At 47.7% G+C, this 13,999-nt stretch overlaps 2 protein-coding genes across 2 annotated transcripts; one reads left to right on the top strand and one right to left on the bottom strand.

Moving 5' to 3' along the window:
• Nucleotides 1–730: 730 nt before the first annotated feature.
• On the bottom strand, nucleotides 731–5,359 carry S100a1 (S100 calcium binding protein A1). The gene is made up of 3 exons (XM_005080230.4): nucleotides 5,209–5,359; nucleotides 3,033–3,186; nucleotides 731–1,059 (listed from the first exon to the last, which is right to left on the bottom strand). The coding sequence occupies exons 2-3, from the start codon at nucleotides 3,171–3,173 to the stop codon at nucleotides 916–918; spliced, it is 285 nt and encodes a 94-aa protein (XP_005080287.2). The 5' UTR covers nucleotides 3,174–3,186; nucleotides 5,209–5,359; the 3' UTR covers nucleotides 731–915.
• A 178-nt stretch (nucleotides 5,360–5,537) lies between these two features.
• S100a13 (S100 calcium binding protein A13) lies at nucleotides 5,538–12,921 on the top strand. Its single transcript, XM_005080231.4, has 3 exons — nucleotides 5,538–6,027; nucleotides 6,830–7,022; nucleotides 12,681–12,921. The coding sequence occupies exons 2-3, from the start codon at nucleotides 6,870–6,872 to the stop codon at nucleotides 12,822–12,824; spliced, it is 297 nt and encodes a 98-aa protein (XP_005080288.2). The 5' UTR covers nucleotides 5,538–6,027; nucleotides 6,830–6,869; the 3' UTR covers nucleotides 12,825–12,921.
• Nucleotides 12,922–13,999: the final 1,078 nt, after the last annotated feature.

Below are 13,999 nucleotides of genomic sequence, written 5' to 3'. Positions count from 1 at the left end.
CTAGACTACTTTCTGGACGAGCTTATGCCCCACTTTGAAGGGGTTTTCTGGTTTGCAAAGACCAGCTTAGGTTTGATTGAAAGCAGTGTTTGTATTGTTATTCCCTCATCACTAAACTAAAGACAACTCTAACATGTTTTTGTTAGGACATCAGAGCCTGGGTGATTTGCTCTGGACTTCTCATCCCTATTTGCGATGTATAGGTATTTGGTTTTGTGTGTGTGTTTTTGAGACAGGGTTTCTTTGTGTTGACCAGGCTGTCTTTGAACTCACAAAGATCCACCTGCCTCTGCCTTCTGAGTGCTATGATTTTTTGTTTGTTTTCAAGGCAGGGTTTCTCTGTAGCTTTGGAACCTGTCCTGGAACTCGCTCTGTAGACCAGGCTGGCCTTGAACTCACAGAGATCCATCTGTCTCTGCCTCCCGAATGCTGGGATTAAGGCTGTGCGCCACCACCGCCCAGCTATTCAGTTTTTTGATGGCTTGTTTGTTTTTGTTTTTGGAGACAGGATCTGGCTATGTAGCATGGGCTGGCTTGGAACTCAAAATCACTTATACAAGTCCCTGAGAAGCCAGTGACACTTCAGTTTCAGTTAAAACTCTGGACACCTACACTTTTGGGTCTTGAGTGTTCCTTAAGTAAGATCTAACCACATAAACTCTCCAAGACAAGGAGTGTCTGGAGTGAGCACCCATACTTCACACATATCCTGACCCAGAGGAGACAGACGTTGACAGCTAGTGAGGGAAGCCTTTATTAGAGTGAATGGCAGACCTGGACCGACACTCTTGTGCCCTTGGTATGGGACCGGGCAAGGATGGGGACATGAGGCGTAGATGGGGTAAGGAGAAAGCAGGATAAAGGGGAAGTCTGATCAGGTCAAGTAGGAGGACACTGCCGGTTAGGGCCAAGTGCTCAACTGTTCTCCCAGAAGAAGTTGTTACAAGCCACCGTGAGAGCAGCCACCAGCACGACATACTCCTGGAAGTCCACCTCCCCATCTCCATTTTCATCCAGTTCCTTCATTACCATGTCCACAGCATCTGCATCCTTCTGGACCTATGGAGGGAGGAGATGGAAATTTATGTCCCTAAGTTAGAGCCTGCACAGTGGTTGAGGAGGCAGAAGTGAGCAAGTGAGAGAATAATATTTATGGGAATCTTCTACAGCACTGAAGAATGGTGAGCTCCTGTTGGGTGCAGAGCCTAGCAGAGTTAATACTAATATCAGTTGTCATACATGATTGTCTACAATGTGACAAATGCTACACTAGGAACCTGACAGACTTTGTTTTAATAATAAACACGAGAGAGAGAGACAGAGAGACAGAGAGAGACAGAGAGAGACAGAGACAGAGACAGAGACAGAGACAGAGAGAGAGAGAGAGAGAGAGAGAGAGAGAGAGAGAGCCTTGAGGTGGTGGCACACACCTTTAGTCTCAGCGCTTGGGAGGCAGATGCCAAGGCCACCAGCCTGTTCTACACAAAGAAACCCTGTCTCAACACCACCCACAAAAAACCAAAACAAAACACCCATGATGACTTTACGGCGCAGTGATAGATGCCTTTAACCCCAGCACTCAGTGGGGAAAGAAGCCGGTGGATCTATTTGAGTTCAGGGTCAGCCTTGTCTACAGAGCAAGTTCCATGACGGACGGCTGGGGCTACATAGTGAGATCCTGTCTCAAAAAACAATCCCAGTTTTTGTCACTTGACCCAGGCTGGCCTGGAACCCAAGGTCTTCCTCAGTCTGCCTTGTCAGTGCCAGTATTAGAGATGGGTGCCACCAAGCCTGTGTTTAACACTGAAGCAAATAATGTGGGAGGCATTTCCACTGCTTGCATTGCAGAGAAGAAACAAATTGACAGTTGGGGTATAAACAAAAGTTATGCAGCAACAAAGTAGCAGGGCCACAGCTTCAGTGAAGCCTAACAAAGCTGGAGGTTTGTATGTGGTGGCTGCCAGCATCTGTCTCCTGCTTCTCTGCATCCTCCAGTCAAAGGAAGCTACTGAGCATACTTTCCACCCTTCTTCCCGTGATTCTTTTCATGGGGATGCCTCTTACAATGTCTTAATTTATCTACAAACTTCCATGGAAACCTATGGCTCAAGTGCCACCTACCTAGAGAAGCCATGTGACTCCAGAGGACTAATCTCCACAATTTTTTCTTTTTTTGGTTTTTCGTGAAAGGATTTCTCTGTGGCTTTGGAGGCTGTCCTGGAGCTAGCTCTTGTAGAGCAGGCTGGTCTCGAACTCACAGAGATCTGCCTGCCTCTGCCTCCGGAGTGCTGGGATTAAAGGCGTGCACCACCACCACCTGGCCTAATCTCCACAATTCTAAGGCTCTGTATTTCTTTGAGTTCATAGTCTTTTTTGGGGGGGGGTTGTGGAGACAGGACTTCTCTGTATAGTTCTGGCTGTCCGGAACTCACTTTGTAGCCTAGGCTGACTTCAAACTCACAGAGATCTACCTGCCTCTGCCTCTTTTTTTTTCCCCTGGATTTTTTTTATTAATTTATTTTTTACATTCTAATCCCGGTTCCGTCTCAGTCCTTTCCTCCTACTCCCTCCACTCTGCCTTCCTCCCATCGGCTCCATGGAGGGTAAGGCTTCCCCTAGGAAGTCTACTAAGTCTGTCCCATCATCTAGTTGGGATAGGACCAACTGCCTCTGCCTCTTGAATCCTGGGATTAAAGGCATGCACCACCAAAGCCTGGTCATGACTCCATTCTATGCAGTGGGTAATGTTATTGGTAAATCTTCAGAGCTTAGTATTGACAGGCGGTCTGTAAACTAGGGCATTTTGACTTTTCCAGGGAGGCATTAAGAAAACCTGGAAAAACCTAGTTAAGAGGTGAAGAGGATCCAGGACAGCTAGGGCTGTTACACAGAGAAACCCTGTCTCGAAAACTAAAAACAAACGAAAGAATGGAAGAGGAAGATGGCTGGACTGAGCTCAGGGTGAGGCAGGGATAGATATAGCAGGGGCTCCCATCCCCTTCCTCCCCCCTGTGCCTCAACCCTCTGCTCACATCCAGGAAGCCAGAGAGTTCCGTTTGTAGCAGGTCTTTCAGCTCCTTCTTGCTCAGCTTGTATTTGTCCCCTTCCTTGCCCGAATGGGCATGGAACACGTTGATGAGGGTTTCCATGGCAGTCTCCAGCTCAGAGCCCATTTCTGCAGCACACCTACCCACCCCCACAAAGACGGAAGTAAATTGTAAACCAGGTTCAGGATATCTGGAGTCTGGGTAAGGGAATCCTCAGACTTGATCCTGGTTTCACAGCTCAAATAGGTACAAGGTGGGCACCCTTGTTCTTTACCTTTCATTGGGATTTTGCAATGTGGGGGAAACCCTAGCACACTTAAATCCAATCCATCGTCCTGGGTCTCTCTAGAGGGAGTCAGGGATGGGCATGGAAACAGCAATAGGAACTGGGCTGTCGTTAAGCCTGAAACAGCTGTGGCTGGCTCCTGGCTGCCTGGGCAGGGGTGGGGTGGGGTGGGGCAGGCATGGGTGGACACAGGACCAAGCAGCCTTCTAGCTCTATTTTTACCTTCCAGGCCTGTCACAGTCAAACTTTGCTCTTAGTAGTAAGTGAGCTGAGGTCTCTACTGCCCACTCCAGGAAGAAGTCTGGTACCTTTGTGGGTAGGCAGTCAGAGTGGGAGACTCAAGAGTTGTTGGGGAGGGAGCCTCACTGGTTTGGAACTTCCTGTCTGTTGGCAGCATGGCCCTTCCTCCTTAGGCATCGAAGATTAAGCCCAGGGCAATTGGCTATATCCCCATTTTTTTGTACTTGGGATGTATTTATTTATATCAGGGTCACATTCTATAGCCTATGCTGTCCTGGAACTAGCTCAGGCTGGCCCTCAACTTGTGGGCAGTCCTGTCTCCATGTGCTGGGATTACTGGTCTGAGCTACCATGCCTGACTCCCCTCTCCTCTCAGTATGTCATTTTGGCTTCTCCGGAGTGTGCTTCCCCAACCTTCTGTTCTACTCATATCTTCTACAAAACCACCCCTGTGCATCAGGTAGGCAGAAGGAAGGGCGAGGGAAATGTCTGAGGTTTTTTCCTTGGAGACAGCTTCTAACCAGGGAGCTAACCTGAAGGCATTGTCCCTGATGCTGTCCATTCCTGCCTCAGGCCCGCTGTCTCTGCAGCTACAGTGGGGTCAGAATGGGGCTGTTGGGTTAGGTAAAGGACTGAGTGCATTGGGTCATCTGAGCCCAAGGGGCTGAGCAAGCGCAGAAGAATGGGACATCTATTGAGAAGGAGCTGCATGCAAGGGGGCCCCAGTCCTGTGGCTCCGGGAGGGTCACGCTCTCCATAGTCTGGGGGCAGCAGCTCAGGTGTCTCAGCTCAGGTGTCCTCCTCCTTCCTCACCACTGGGTGTCCTGGACAATAGGTCCTGATTAGATGTCATCCCAGCACTTCAATGGAGCCCTTGTGACTGTCACCTGAACTCCAGTCACAAGAAGCAGTTGTCACAGAGACAGGGGGAGATAGAACCCAAGACCTGCTGATGAAAGGGATAAGAGGTGCTCAAGGGAGGAATCTGGGTGGCTCAGTTACCATCCTCATCTATGAGGGGCACCCGGAGGTGTGCCTGGAGCCCTCCAGCAGCTTGGAATTTTATGAAAGGGAGGCCCTAGGGGTGCAACAGTGGGGAAACAGAGAGGGGAAAAATTGAGGAGAGAGACGTGGGGGTCAGGACTGAAAAAAGGGATAAGGAGGAGTTCTTGAGAAGGCAGAGATGGGACAGGGCACAGTGCCACAGACCCCCTTCTTCATGATATCACATGGCGTATGAGCTGCTGCTCTAGACTAACCTGGGATCTGTGGCAGGGACTGAGGCTAGAGAGGGGGCAGGAGCAGCCTTTCTAATTCTTACCCTAAAGGAGCAGGGCTGTCTCTCCTTCCTCTGGACACCTAGAGACTGGGGTACCTGGCAGGAGGCACAGGGTTCTGTGTAGGAATGTCTGGTGGCATCTTTATTCACCGAGCTCCTAGTTCTCTGAACTTACCTCACCTCCTCTCACTGCTCTCCAAACCTCATCTCCCCTAGATCCCAAACTCCCCTCTCCCTTGACTGATTCCTCCCAGTCCCTTGCCAGACCCTCCAGGGCTCTTGGGGTCTTTTCGAGAACCCCTTTCCCCCAGGCTGGCCAAGCCAGGAATCTATGCTAGTCAGGGTAGGGTACTCACGGTTGGCCTGGGCCTGAAGTGGGAGCAGGTTCTCGACAGACAGACAGGCAGGCTGCAAATGTGGCACCTGGAGCGGTTTGGGGAGACCTGTCTTTAGCCGTCCTTCCCAGACGATCCTCCTCCCCACCGGCTCCACCCCTTCACAAATGACACCACGAAGGGCAAGGGGCCAGAAGTGGACAGAGGCGCCCTCTGTCTCCCGGGCGGGAACAGGCTGCCCTATGTTTCTTTCCGTTATTTGTTGCACCCCCTCCCCTAGCCCAGCAGGAAGGAGGTGGAAGAGAAGTCCTGGGAAGGGTGCCGCGGTGCGCGCTGAGCAGGGGAAGGGGAGGATTCTGTCCAGGGGTGCTTAGCCACTGCGCCTCCGTGAGGGGCTTCGGTCTCGGAACTCAGGGAAGAATTTCAATTGGGGTTCCATTATAGGGGCCTCAGCCTGGGGCTTTCCGAGTGCCCTTGGACTGAAAGGTCTTTTGCAGGGTCTCTGGTTTCTCAGACTGGGCTTTCCAGCGCTGAATTTCTCAAGTGTTTTTAATTTTTCCAAACAGCAGTAGCAGCGCCCCCTGACAGACTCCTGATTAGTCCCCATAATTGGGAGGGATGGGACCCTAAGGTCCCTCCTGAGCAGGCTCTGTCTGGTCGCGTGGCGCAACGTTGGGATGACTAGTGACAGCAGGGGCGGTCCCGGCTTTTCCGAATCAGCGGAGGCGGAAACTTGACACTTCGGACTTGGGAGTGGCTCTCTCCGTCCCTGGTGCTTAAAAACTTCAGCTTTGAGGCTCTAGCTCGGCTCGCTGCATCCCATCCCATCTCCTTTCCCGGGTGAGTTGCTCTCTCTGACTCTGCAGAGAGGCCGGAGACTTTCTTTTCTTTATCAGCTACCAGGTTCCTTCTTCCAAGCTGGTTCAGGCAGAGATTCAGGAAGTGGCTTTAGGAAAGCAGGCGAAGGTCTTTGCAGGACTATGCGGGTGGGTGGACAGAAATGAGGGGGGTGAGTGAGTAGGCGTGTTTCTTCCCTTCCTGGAGCCCTGACGGCACTGTGGGCTTGAGGAGTTTGAAGAGTCCCTTTCTGGACCTTGTCAACCATGGACAGGAGTGGGGAAGGTCGGTGGGGTCTGGTGCTCAGCACCCTTCGACCCCATTAGAAGAGGTAGAGTATGGGGCAGAGAAGATGGGTCTAGCCCCGATTGAGCCAGACCTGACCTCAATTGGGCCTTCGCCAACCCTAGGCTTCTCTACTAGGAGAGACTCTGGTCTCAACATAAATAAGCATTGGAGACAAACAACTTCCTGACCCTAAGACAGGGAGTGACAACGAGAAAGGGCCATTAGGACGGAGACCCCACCCGGGATGTTACCACACCAGAAGACTCCAAAAAACAAAACAAAACACCCTCAAAGGTAGAGTGGTCGCCATATGGAGGGACCAATGCAGGTGCATCCCAAAGACAGACCCTTAAAAAGGACACACAGACATGAGAGTCAGAGAAAAATCATCTCTGGAAGCGAACCTCAACTACAGTACTTGCCCATTCTGGACCCTTTCATCTTTCCCACACTTTTAGGCAGCCACCTTACCCATGCTCGGATCCCTAACTCTCTTGGTCTCTTTCTGCCCCATCAGGTCAGTCTGTGAGGACATCAGCTCCTACTTCGCGGTACTAATGGCAGAGGAACAGCTGACAGAACTGGAGGCAGCCATTGAGACCGTGGTTACCACTTTCTTCGCCTTTGCAGGGCGGGAAGGACGGAAAGGCAGCCTGAGCACCAACGAGTTTAAGGAACTGGTCACGGAGCAGTTGCCTCATTTGCTAAAGGTTGGTAGAGGTTTCTGGGACTGAGACTGTCTATGAATGCCAGGTGATGACACTGAATAGATAATGTGGCAGAAAAAATGTGAGTGACTGCGTGTGTAGGTGTTCTGTGTTTTCTCTGTGTGTGTGTAAAAACTAGACGAGCAAGGATGCTGTGATGGTGCAAATGGGAATGTGTTATTGAGCTCTATTCTCCTGTCAAGCAGTATTGCTGAGTACTTGAGTCTGCCTGTGTCTCTCCAGTCTCATTTTCTCAACATATTACTGGACCCAGAGGTGGATTCCCAGAGATTTACAGATGGTAAGAGCTAGAAGGAGGCTTAACAAAAATAAAACTACACCCAAGAATGGTGCTGTCTGCCTGTAAGTCTAATCCCAGCACTCAGGAGGCTGAGGCAGAAGGATCAGGAATTTAAAACCAGCTTAGGGAGACCCTTTCTCAACAAACACCACATAAAGTCATAGTGAGCTATATATTCTCAGTGTACCCAGGTCTATGGAGAGCTTCTGTGATTACTTCCATTACCTATGGGCATCTCCTCAATACAGGGAGATGTGATTGGGGGTTCTAATGTATTGACTCTGAGTTTGTATGCTATTCTAGTCTGTTAGCAGTTTATTTTAATCCTTTATGAAAATTCACAGTCACATAAGAGTGTGCGAATATGGCTGGTTGTGGTAGCTCATGCCTTTAGTCCCAGCACTTGGGAGGACGAGGTAGTCGGATCTTTGAGTTTGAGGTCAACCTGGTCTACAGATCGAGTTCCAGAACAGTCAGGGCTCCACAGAGAAACACTGTCTCGAAAAACAACAAAAAAGAGTGTGTGAATATGGATTTTTTTTTTTTTTGAGATAGGGTCTCACTGTGTAGTCTTGGCTGGAATTTGCTATTTAGTCCAGGCTGGCTTAGCCTGCCTCAGCTTTTCAAGTTCTGGGACTGTGCTACCATGCCCAGCAAAGGTTGTCCTCAAAGTCCTGATTCTCCTGTTGCTACTTCACAAGTTCTGAATTATAGGTGCATCCCACCAGTCCCAACATGAATAGGAATTGATATTTTTTTCACTTTCACTTTATATGTATGGGTGTTTCGCTTGCATGTGAGTCTGTGTGCTTAGTGCCCACAGAAACCAGAAGAGGGCATCATCAGGTCGTCTGAAAATGGAGTTACAGGTGATTGTGAACTGCCATGTGGGTTCTGGAAAGGGAAATAGAGACCGCCTGGCCATAGTGGCACACACCTTTAATCCTAGCACTCAGGGGCAGGCAGATTTCTGAGTTCACCTCCAGTCTGCTCTACAGTACAAGTTCCGTGAATGACAGGGAAACAGAGAAAACACTAACCAAAACCAAACAAAACCAATTCCCTTTATCTCTCTTCTAAAGATCGATCATGTTGCACCTCATTGTTCTGTTCAACAGTCCCCGTTTCAGTAGCCATCTCAGTCTGATTTAACTGTATGTGCTTCATTAGCCAAAAATGTGCTAACTGGAGGCTTTCAAAACCTCCTCAACCTCCTTTTGTCTGGTCACCCTCTGTTATTCCACTTCTTGTTTTTGTGTTATTTTTTAACGGATTTATTATTTTGTGTGCACATGTAGCACATTCATCCTGGTGCCTGCCGAGGTCAGAAAAGGGCATCAGATCCCCCGGGACTGGAATTACAGTGAGTGGTAGGATTAAAGGAATACACTACTGTTTGAAGCCACACATTTGTGTGGTTGCTTTTTTCTTTTCCTTTTCATTTCCGTTTTTCGAGACAGGGTTTCTTTGTGTAGCCCTGGCTGTCCTGGAGCTTGCTCTGTAGACCAGGCTGGCCTTGAACTCACAGAGGTCTGCCTGCTTCTGCCTCCTGAGTGCTGGGATTAAAGGTGTGCACCACCATCACCGGGTGACTGCTCTGTTTTCATTTCCACCCGTCAGCTTCATCTCCTCATGGCTCTTCTTGTTTAGTTCATGTTCTAAGATGCATCATTATAACCATGCTTGCAAACCCCCTGATCCTGTCTCTCTGCTGTCAGTCAGGACCCCCACAGACCTACATTTCTGCCTAAATCCACCACCTGTGTCTGCACGTGGAGAGCTAGTCTACTAGAGGAACACACAGCCGGGTTGACTAGTTTCACAAACTCCAAAGGAACCCTTGGCAATGCTGAGCAAGTCTGTATTTTACTTTGAATGGTTAGGACACAACTTTTCCTTCCTCAGATTCCAATACCTGTTTCCACATTCTCCTTGTCACTGAGAAATTAACTCACTTCAAAAATAAGCAATCAAGAGGATTTTATGTGCTTCCCCTGTCCCCAGATCATCTACTGGGTCAGCTTACACTGTGCCTTCCTCCCATTCCTCACAAATGATCTGTCCATGCCTCTAAGGCCAGCTCTCTGCTGGTGTCCTGGATTCCATTCCCTCTCACCTGCTTAGAAGTCTTGTTCCTTTTTCCCGCTGCATGTCACATTTTCCTTTTTTCTGGATCATTTGTATTAGTTTACAATGTGCTGGAATTCATAACAAGATCAGCTTAAAGCTCGATTACTTGGCCCTTTCTCTTCTTTTCACCTTCCAGTTCAAAATGCTTTCATCGCTTTTAAGAGCCAGTATCCTCTCATATCCGCAGTAGGCTCAACTCTCAAGCCTTAGTGAACTCGGGGTAATTTAGCCTTTTTGAGGAAAGTAGACTTAGTGTGCCCACTGTAGCCTGTCACAGGGCCACTTTCCCCAAGCACACAGAGAATCCTTGCTCTTCTGTATTGTGTCACTTTGTGGGGTATAAAGAGTTCTTTTCTGTCCTGCCAGCCAAGCAATGACATGGAGACTTCTTTAATAATAAAAGCTTGGTCATTATCTTAGGCTGGTCCCACTAGCTCTTACAACTTAAATTAGCCCATTTATATTAATCTATGTTCTGCTACTTGGCATTACCTCTCTTCCATTTTGCACCTCCTGTTTCCTCTTGATGTCTGGCTTCTCTATGGTCAATTCCGGTCAGCTAGTCAGTGGTTCTGCCCCCTGATTCAGGGTATAACTTTCCTGGGAAGTCTTGGGAATGTCAGAGGGCGATCAGAATATCCCACAATAGAAGGGTTCATGCTTGTCACATTTCTTGCAGAAAGTCAGGAAGGTTTTAGAAAGTTCAAGATGTTCTTGGGAGTGCCATTGAAACAGAAATCTTTCGCTTATTTATTTTTAATAGTTATTTTTTATTTGATGTGGATGGGTGTTTTGCCTGCGTGCCTATCTGTGCACCATGTGTGTACAGTGTTGGTGGGGGCTGGAAGAGGGCATCAGACCCCCTGGAACTATAGTTACAGACTGTTGTTAGCAGTCATGTGGGTGCTAAGGATTGAACCCAGACCCCCCTTGGAAGATTAGCCAGTGCTCTTAACCACTGAGCCAACTCTCCAGCCCCGTTGTTTTCTTTGTTTTATTTTATTTTTTGAGACAGAGTCCCTCTGTATGTCCCAGGCTGGTCTTGAACTTGAGATCCTCCTGCCTCTTCCTCCCAAGTGTTAAAGGTGGACACCACAGGCTGGCCTTGAACTCAGAGATCCACCTGCCTCCTAAGTACTGGGATTAAAGGCATGCGCCACCCTTCTAGTTTGTTTCTTTTCTCTTTTTTCCTTCTTATTTTTTACTTTTGACACAGGGTTTCTCTATGTAGCCCTAGCTGTCTTGGAACATGATGAGTATCTCCCATTTCACCAGCCCCCTTAAAAATATTGAGACACATATTTTTCCCCTTACTGTGTATTCTCAAACTGGTTTTTACCTCCCACTCTTAAAACAGATTGATATCCAACTCACAGCAGTCATCTTGCCTCAGCTTCCTTTTTTTTTTTTTTTTTTTTTTGGTTTTTACGAGACAGGGTTTCTCTGTATTGTTTCGGAGGCTATCGGTCCAGCCTGGCCTCGAACTCACAGAGATCCGCCTGCCTCTGCCTCCCGAGTGCTGGGATTAAAGGCGTGCACCACCATCACCCGGCTTGCCTCAGCTTCCTAAATGCTGGGATTACAAGGGCACTACAACCTATATGCATTTATTTAAATTCTTTTCTTTTTATCTCCTGAGACAGGGTTTCTCTGTGTCTGTGTAGCCCTACCTGTCTTGAAACTTGATCTGTAAACCAGGCTGACTTCGAACTCACAGAGATTCACCTACTTCTGCCTCCCCAGTGCTAGGATTAAAGGTGTGAGCCTCCACTGCTTGGTTTAAATTCTTATTTTTCAGAAGTTTCAAGGCATTTTATTAATTTATTTGATTATAATTATGTAGTTTTGACTGATCTGGAACTCACTGTACCAAGCTGGCCTTGAATTTACAGTGGTCCACTTGTCTTGCCCTCCTTCCTGATGAGGATTCCAGGCATTTGACACTATACCCAGCCCATAGCATTTTTTAATGTTGAAAAGAGTTCAATAACAGGAGGTGCTGTGTCTGCCCCCTGAGGCTGGGCTTGCAGCCTGGGCCGTCACACCTGGTTTATGTGGTGCTGTGGACAGAACCCCAGGCTTTGTGCATATGCTAGGCCAACACTCTGGCAACTGAGTTGTTTTCCCAGTCTGTAGTTTTCTTAAGGGAGGCTTAATTGTGACATTTATGTATACGTGCTGCTTCACTATTAAAAATATATATTAAATAGGATTTCTCTTTATATTTTCTTGGTTTCTTCTTTTGTTTTGTTTTGTTTTTCGAGACAGGATTTCTTTGTGTAGCCCTGGCTGACTGTCCTGGATCTAGCTCTGCAGATCAGGCTGGTCTTGAACTCAGAGAGACCTACCTGCCTCTGCCTCTGGAGTGCTGGGATTAAAGGCAAGTGCCACCACCACCCAGTCTCTCTTTATATTTTCTAACTGGTTAACGTTCTTTTTAAAAAACAAAAGAGGAAAAAGCAACCTGGATTCAAGTACAAGTCTAACTGTTCATCTATGCTTGATGCCACTACCTGGCCTTTCTGAGGTTTAAGTTTCTCATCTGCTAGACAGGCTTATGCCTTTTTTGTTGGACTGGTGATGTACTTCAACTTATTGAAGATCTACTCTGTCTTTTCCTGTCTTGGTAAACAAACTTAAGCTGTGTACTTGACAGTGAAAGGATCATGTTGAACGAGATAGTACATACATATGCATACCACATGTTGGCAAAATGCACATAAAATAAAATGAATGAATCTAACCCACCCCCCCTCCAGAAACCCCTCAATGTTGAGAATCAAGCTCCATGTGGAACATCCTTCAATCTGACACCCATCACCCTACCATACACTTATGGTTGTAATTGTTTATCTGGCAACAAATCCTTTCATCACGAAGGCAGGCTTACAGTATCTTCTGGTTTTATAGCCATGAGATACTTTGTCAAGAGCACCCTAGAAAAACATAACCCAGTGTTTTTACTACTCCTCTGACCTACCCGGTGGTGACTAAGTTGAGATGTCAGGATGATGCAAATGAGCAGCAGTGGCAGTAATATAAAGGAGAGAGGCAGTTTATGCTCAGCCACAGTGTCTGCTGGTGTCCCTTGGATATGGGACCTCAGGCAGTGCAGTCCCAGGTCTATAGCCTCATCCTTAGGGCAGGCATCACTGAGGGAAGTACCTGATGGTTCTTCCGGCTTTCCCTGCCTCAAGAGCCCTAGTTTCTAACCCTTTTATGTCTTCTAGGACGTGGGCTCTCTAGATGAGAAGATGAAGAGCTTGGATGTGAACCAGGACTCGGAGCTGAAGTTCAGCGAGTACTGGAGACTGATTGGGGAACTGGCGAAGGAAATCAGGAAGGAGAAAGCCTTGGAAATCCAGAAGAAGTAAAGCTTGCTTGTTGGAGTGGGAGTCCAGCATGGCCTGCTGGGCAGGGCCAGGAAGAACCCCACTCCCCCTAATAAAAGCTTCCTTCTTGAAACACAAATTTCTATCCAGATTTCTTTTATTGAGACCAGGGGATGGGAAAACTCTGTCTTTACCTGAGGTGAAAAAATGAAATTGTAGGCACTTGGAAGGCAAGAAGTGTGATTCATCTTCAAATACCCTACAGCATCTAGCATCCTACATACAATGAGATTTGTTTTGTCCCTCTGGTGTCAAGGACAGAACTCAGGTCCTTGAGCACATGTGGCATAGCAATAGGTCTTGCATTAAGTAGGTGCTCAATACGTAGTTGATGAGTGATTTGAGGCAGGCGGCTCCTGGGGCTCAGCTCCATGGCTCTAGTTCCTATAGGTTTCTCCCATATAGCTCCTGGAGTTTGTTCTTTGGCTGGTAGTGATAATAATGAGCACCTGCTAAATATTTTACTCACATTCCTCTAATTAACTGTCACAGCAGTTAAGGTTGACTAATTCAATTAATTTTTGCAGTATTGAAGATTAGCCTAAGATCGTGCGCATGTTAGGCAATTGGGAGTAGTCACACCCCTAGTCCTCTTTTAGCTTTTTTCTTTATTTTTGTGTTGTGTTGTTATTGTTTTAATAACTTACTTATTTTTATTTTATGTGCATTGGTGTTTTGCCTGCACGTATGTCTGTGTGAGGGTGTCAGATAATTAGAGTGAGCTGCCATGTGGGTCCTCTGGAAGAGCCGCCAGTGCTCCTAACTGCTGAGCCATCTCTCCAGCACCCTTGTTATTGTTTGAAGATAGAGTCTTGCTATCTTCAGCAATTTTCCTTCCTCACCTTCACAGGTGCTGGGGTAACAGCCCTCCCGGCTTTGAAGAAACGCTTTTAGGGAGGTTAGGTTACAAAGACAAGAATTGCTAGAATTGGCCTGGAGAAGTGCTGCTCAAATGTGACAGGGAGAGGGAGCTGTGGTAGTATGGGGAGCTTGTCCCCACCCTGCATTCTCTGACTTGAGGGGCAAGTGGTTTGTACAACTTACCACTAGAGAGAGTAGGGGTGTGGCAATGATGTAAGCCTCTTGGGCTGTCAGGGCTGTAACTGTGGGTGTCCACTTGGGGCAGCTAGTCAACCAGGAGAAATTAGCAGAGACAA

The sequence above is a fragment of the Mesocricetus auratus genome, unplaced genomic scaffold (genome assembly GCF_017639785.1).
Source record: "Mesocricetus auratus isolate SY011 unplaced genomic scaffold, BCM_Maur_2.0 Super-Scaffold_100009, whole genome shotgun sequence".
Taxonomy (NCBI): Eukaryota; Metazoa; Chordata; class Mammalia; order Rodentia; family Cricetidae; genus Mesocricetus; species Mesocricetus auratus.
Note: the sequence above shows the minus strand (reverse complement) of the source record. Positions and strands in the feature narration are given on the sequence as shown.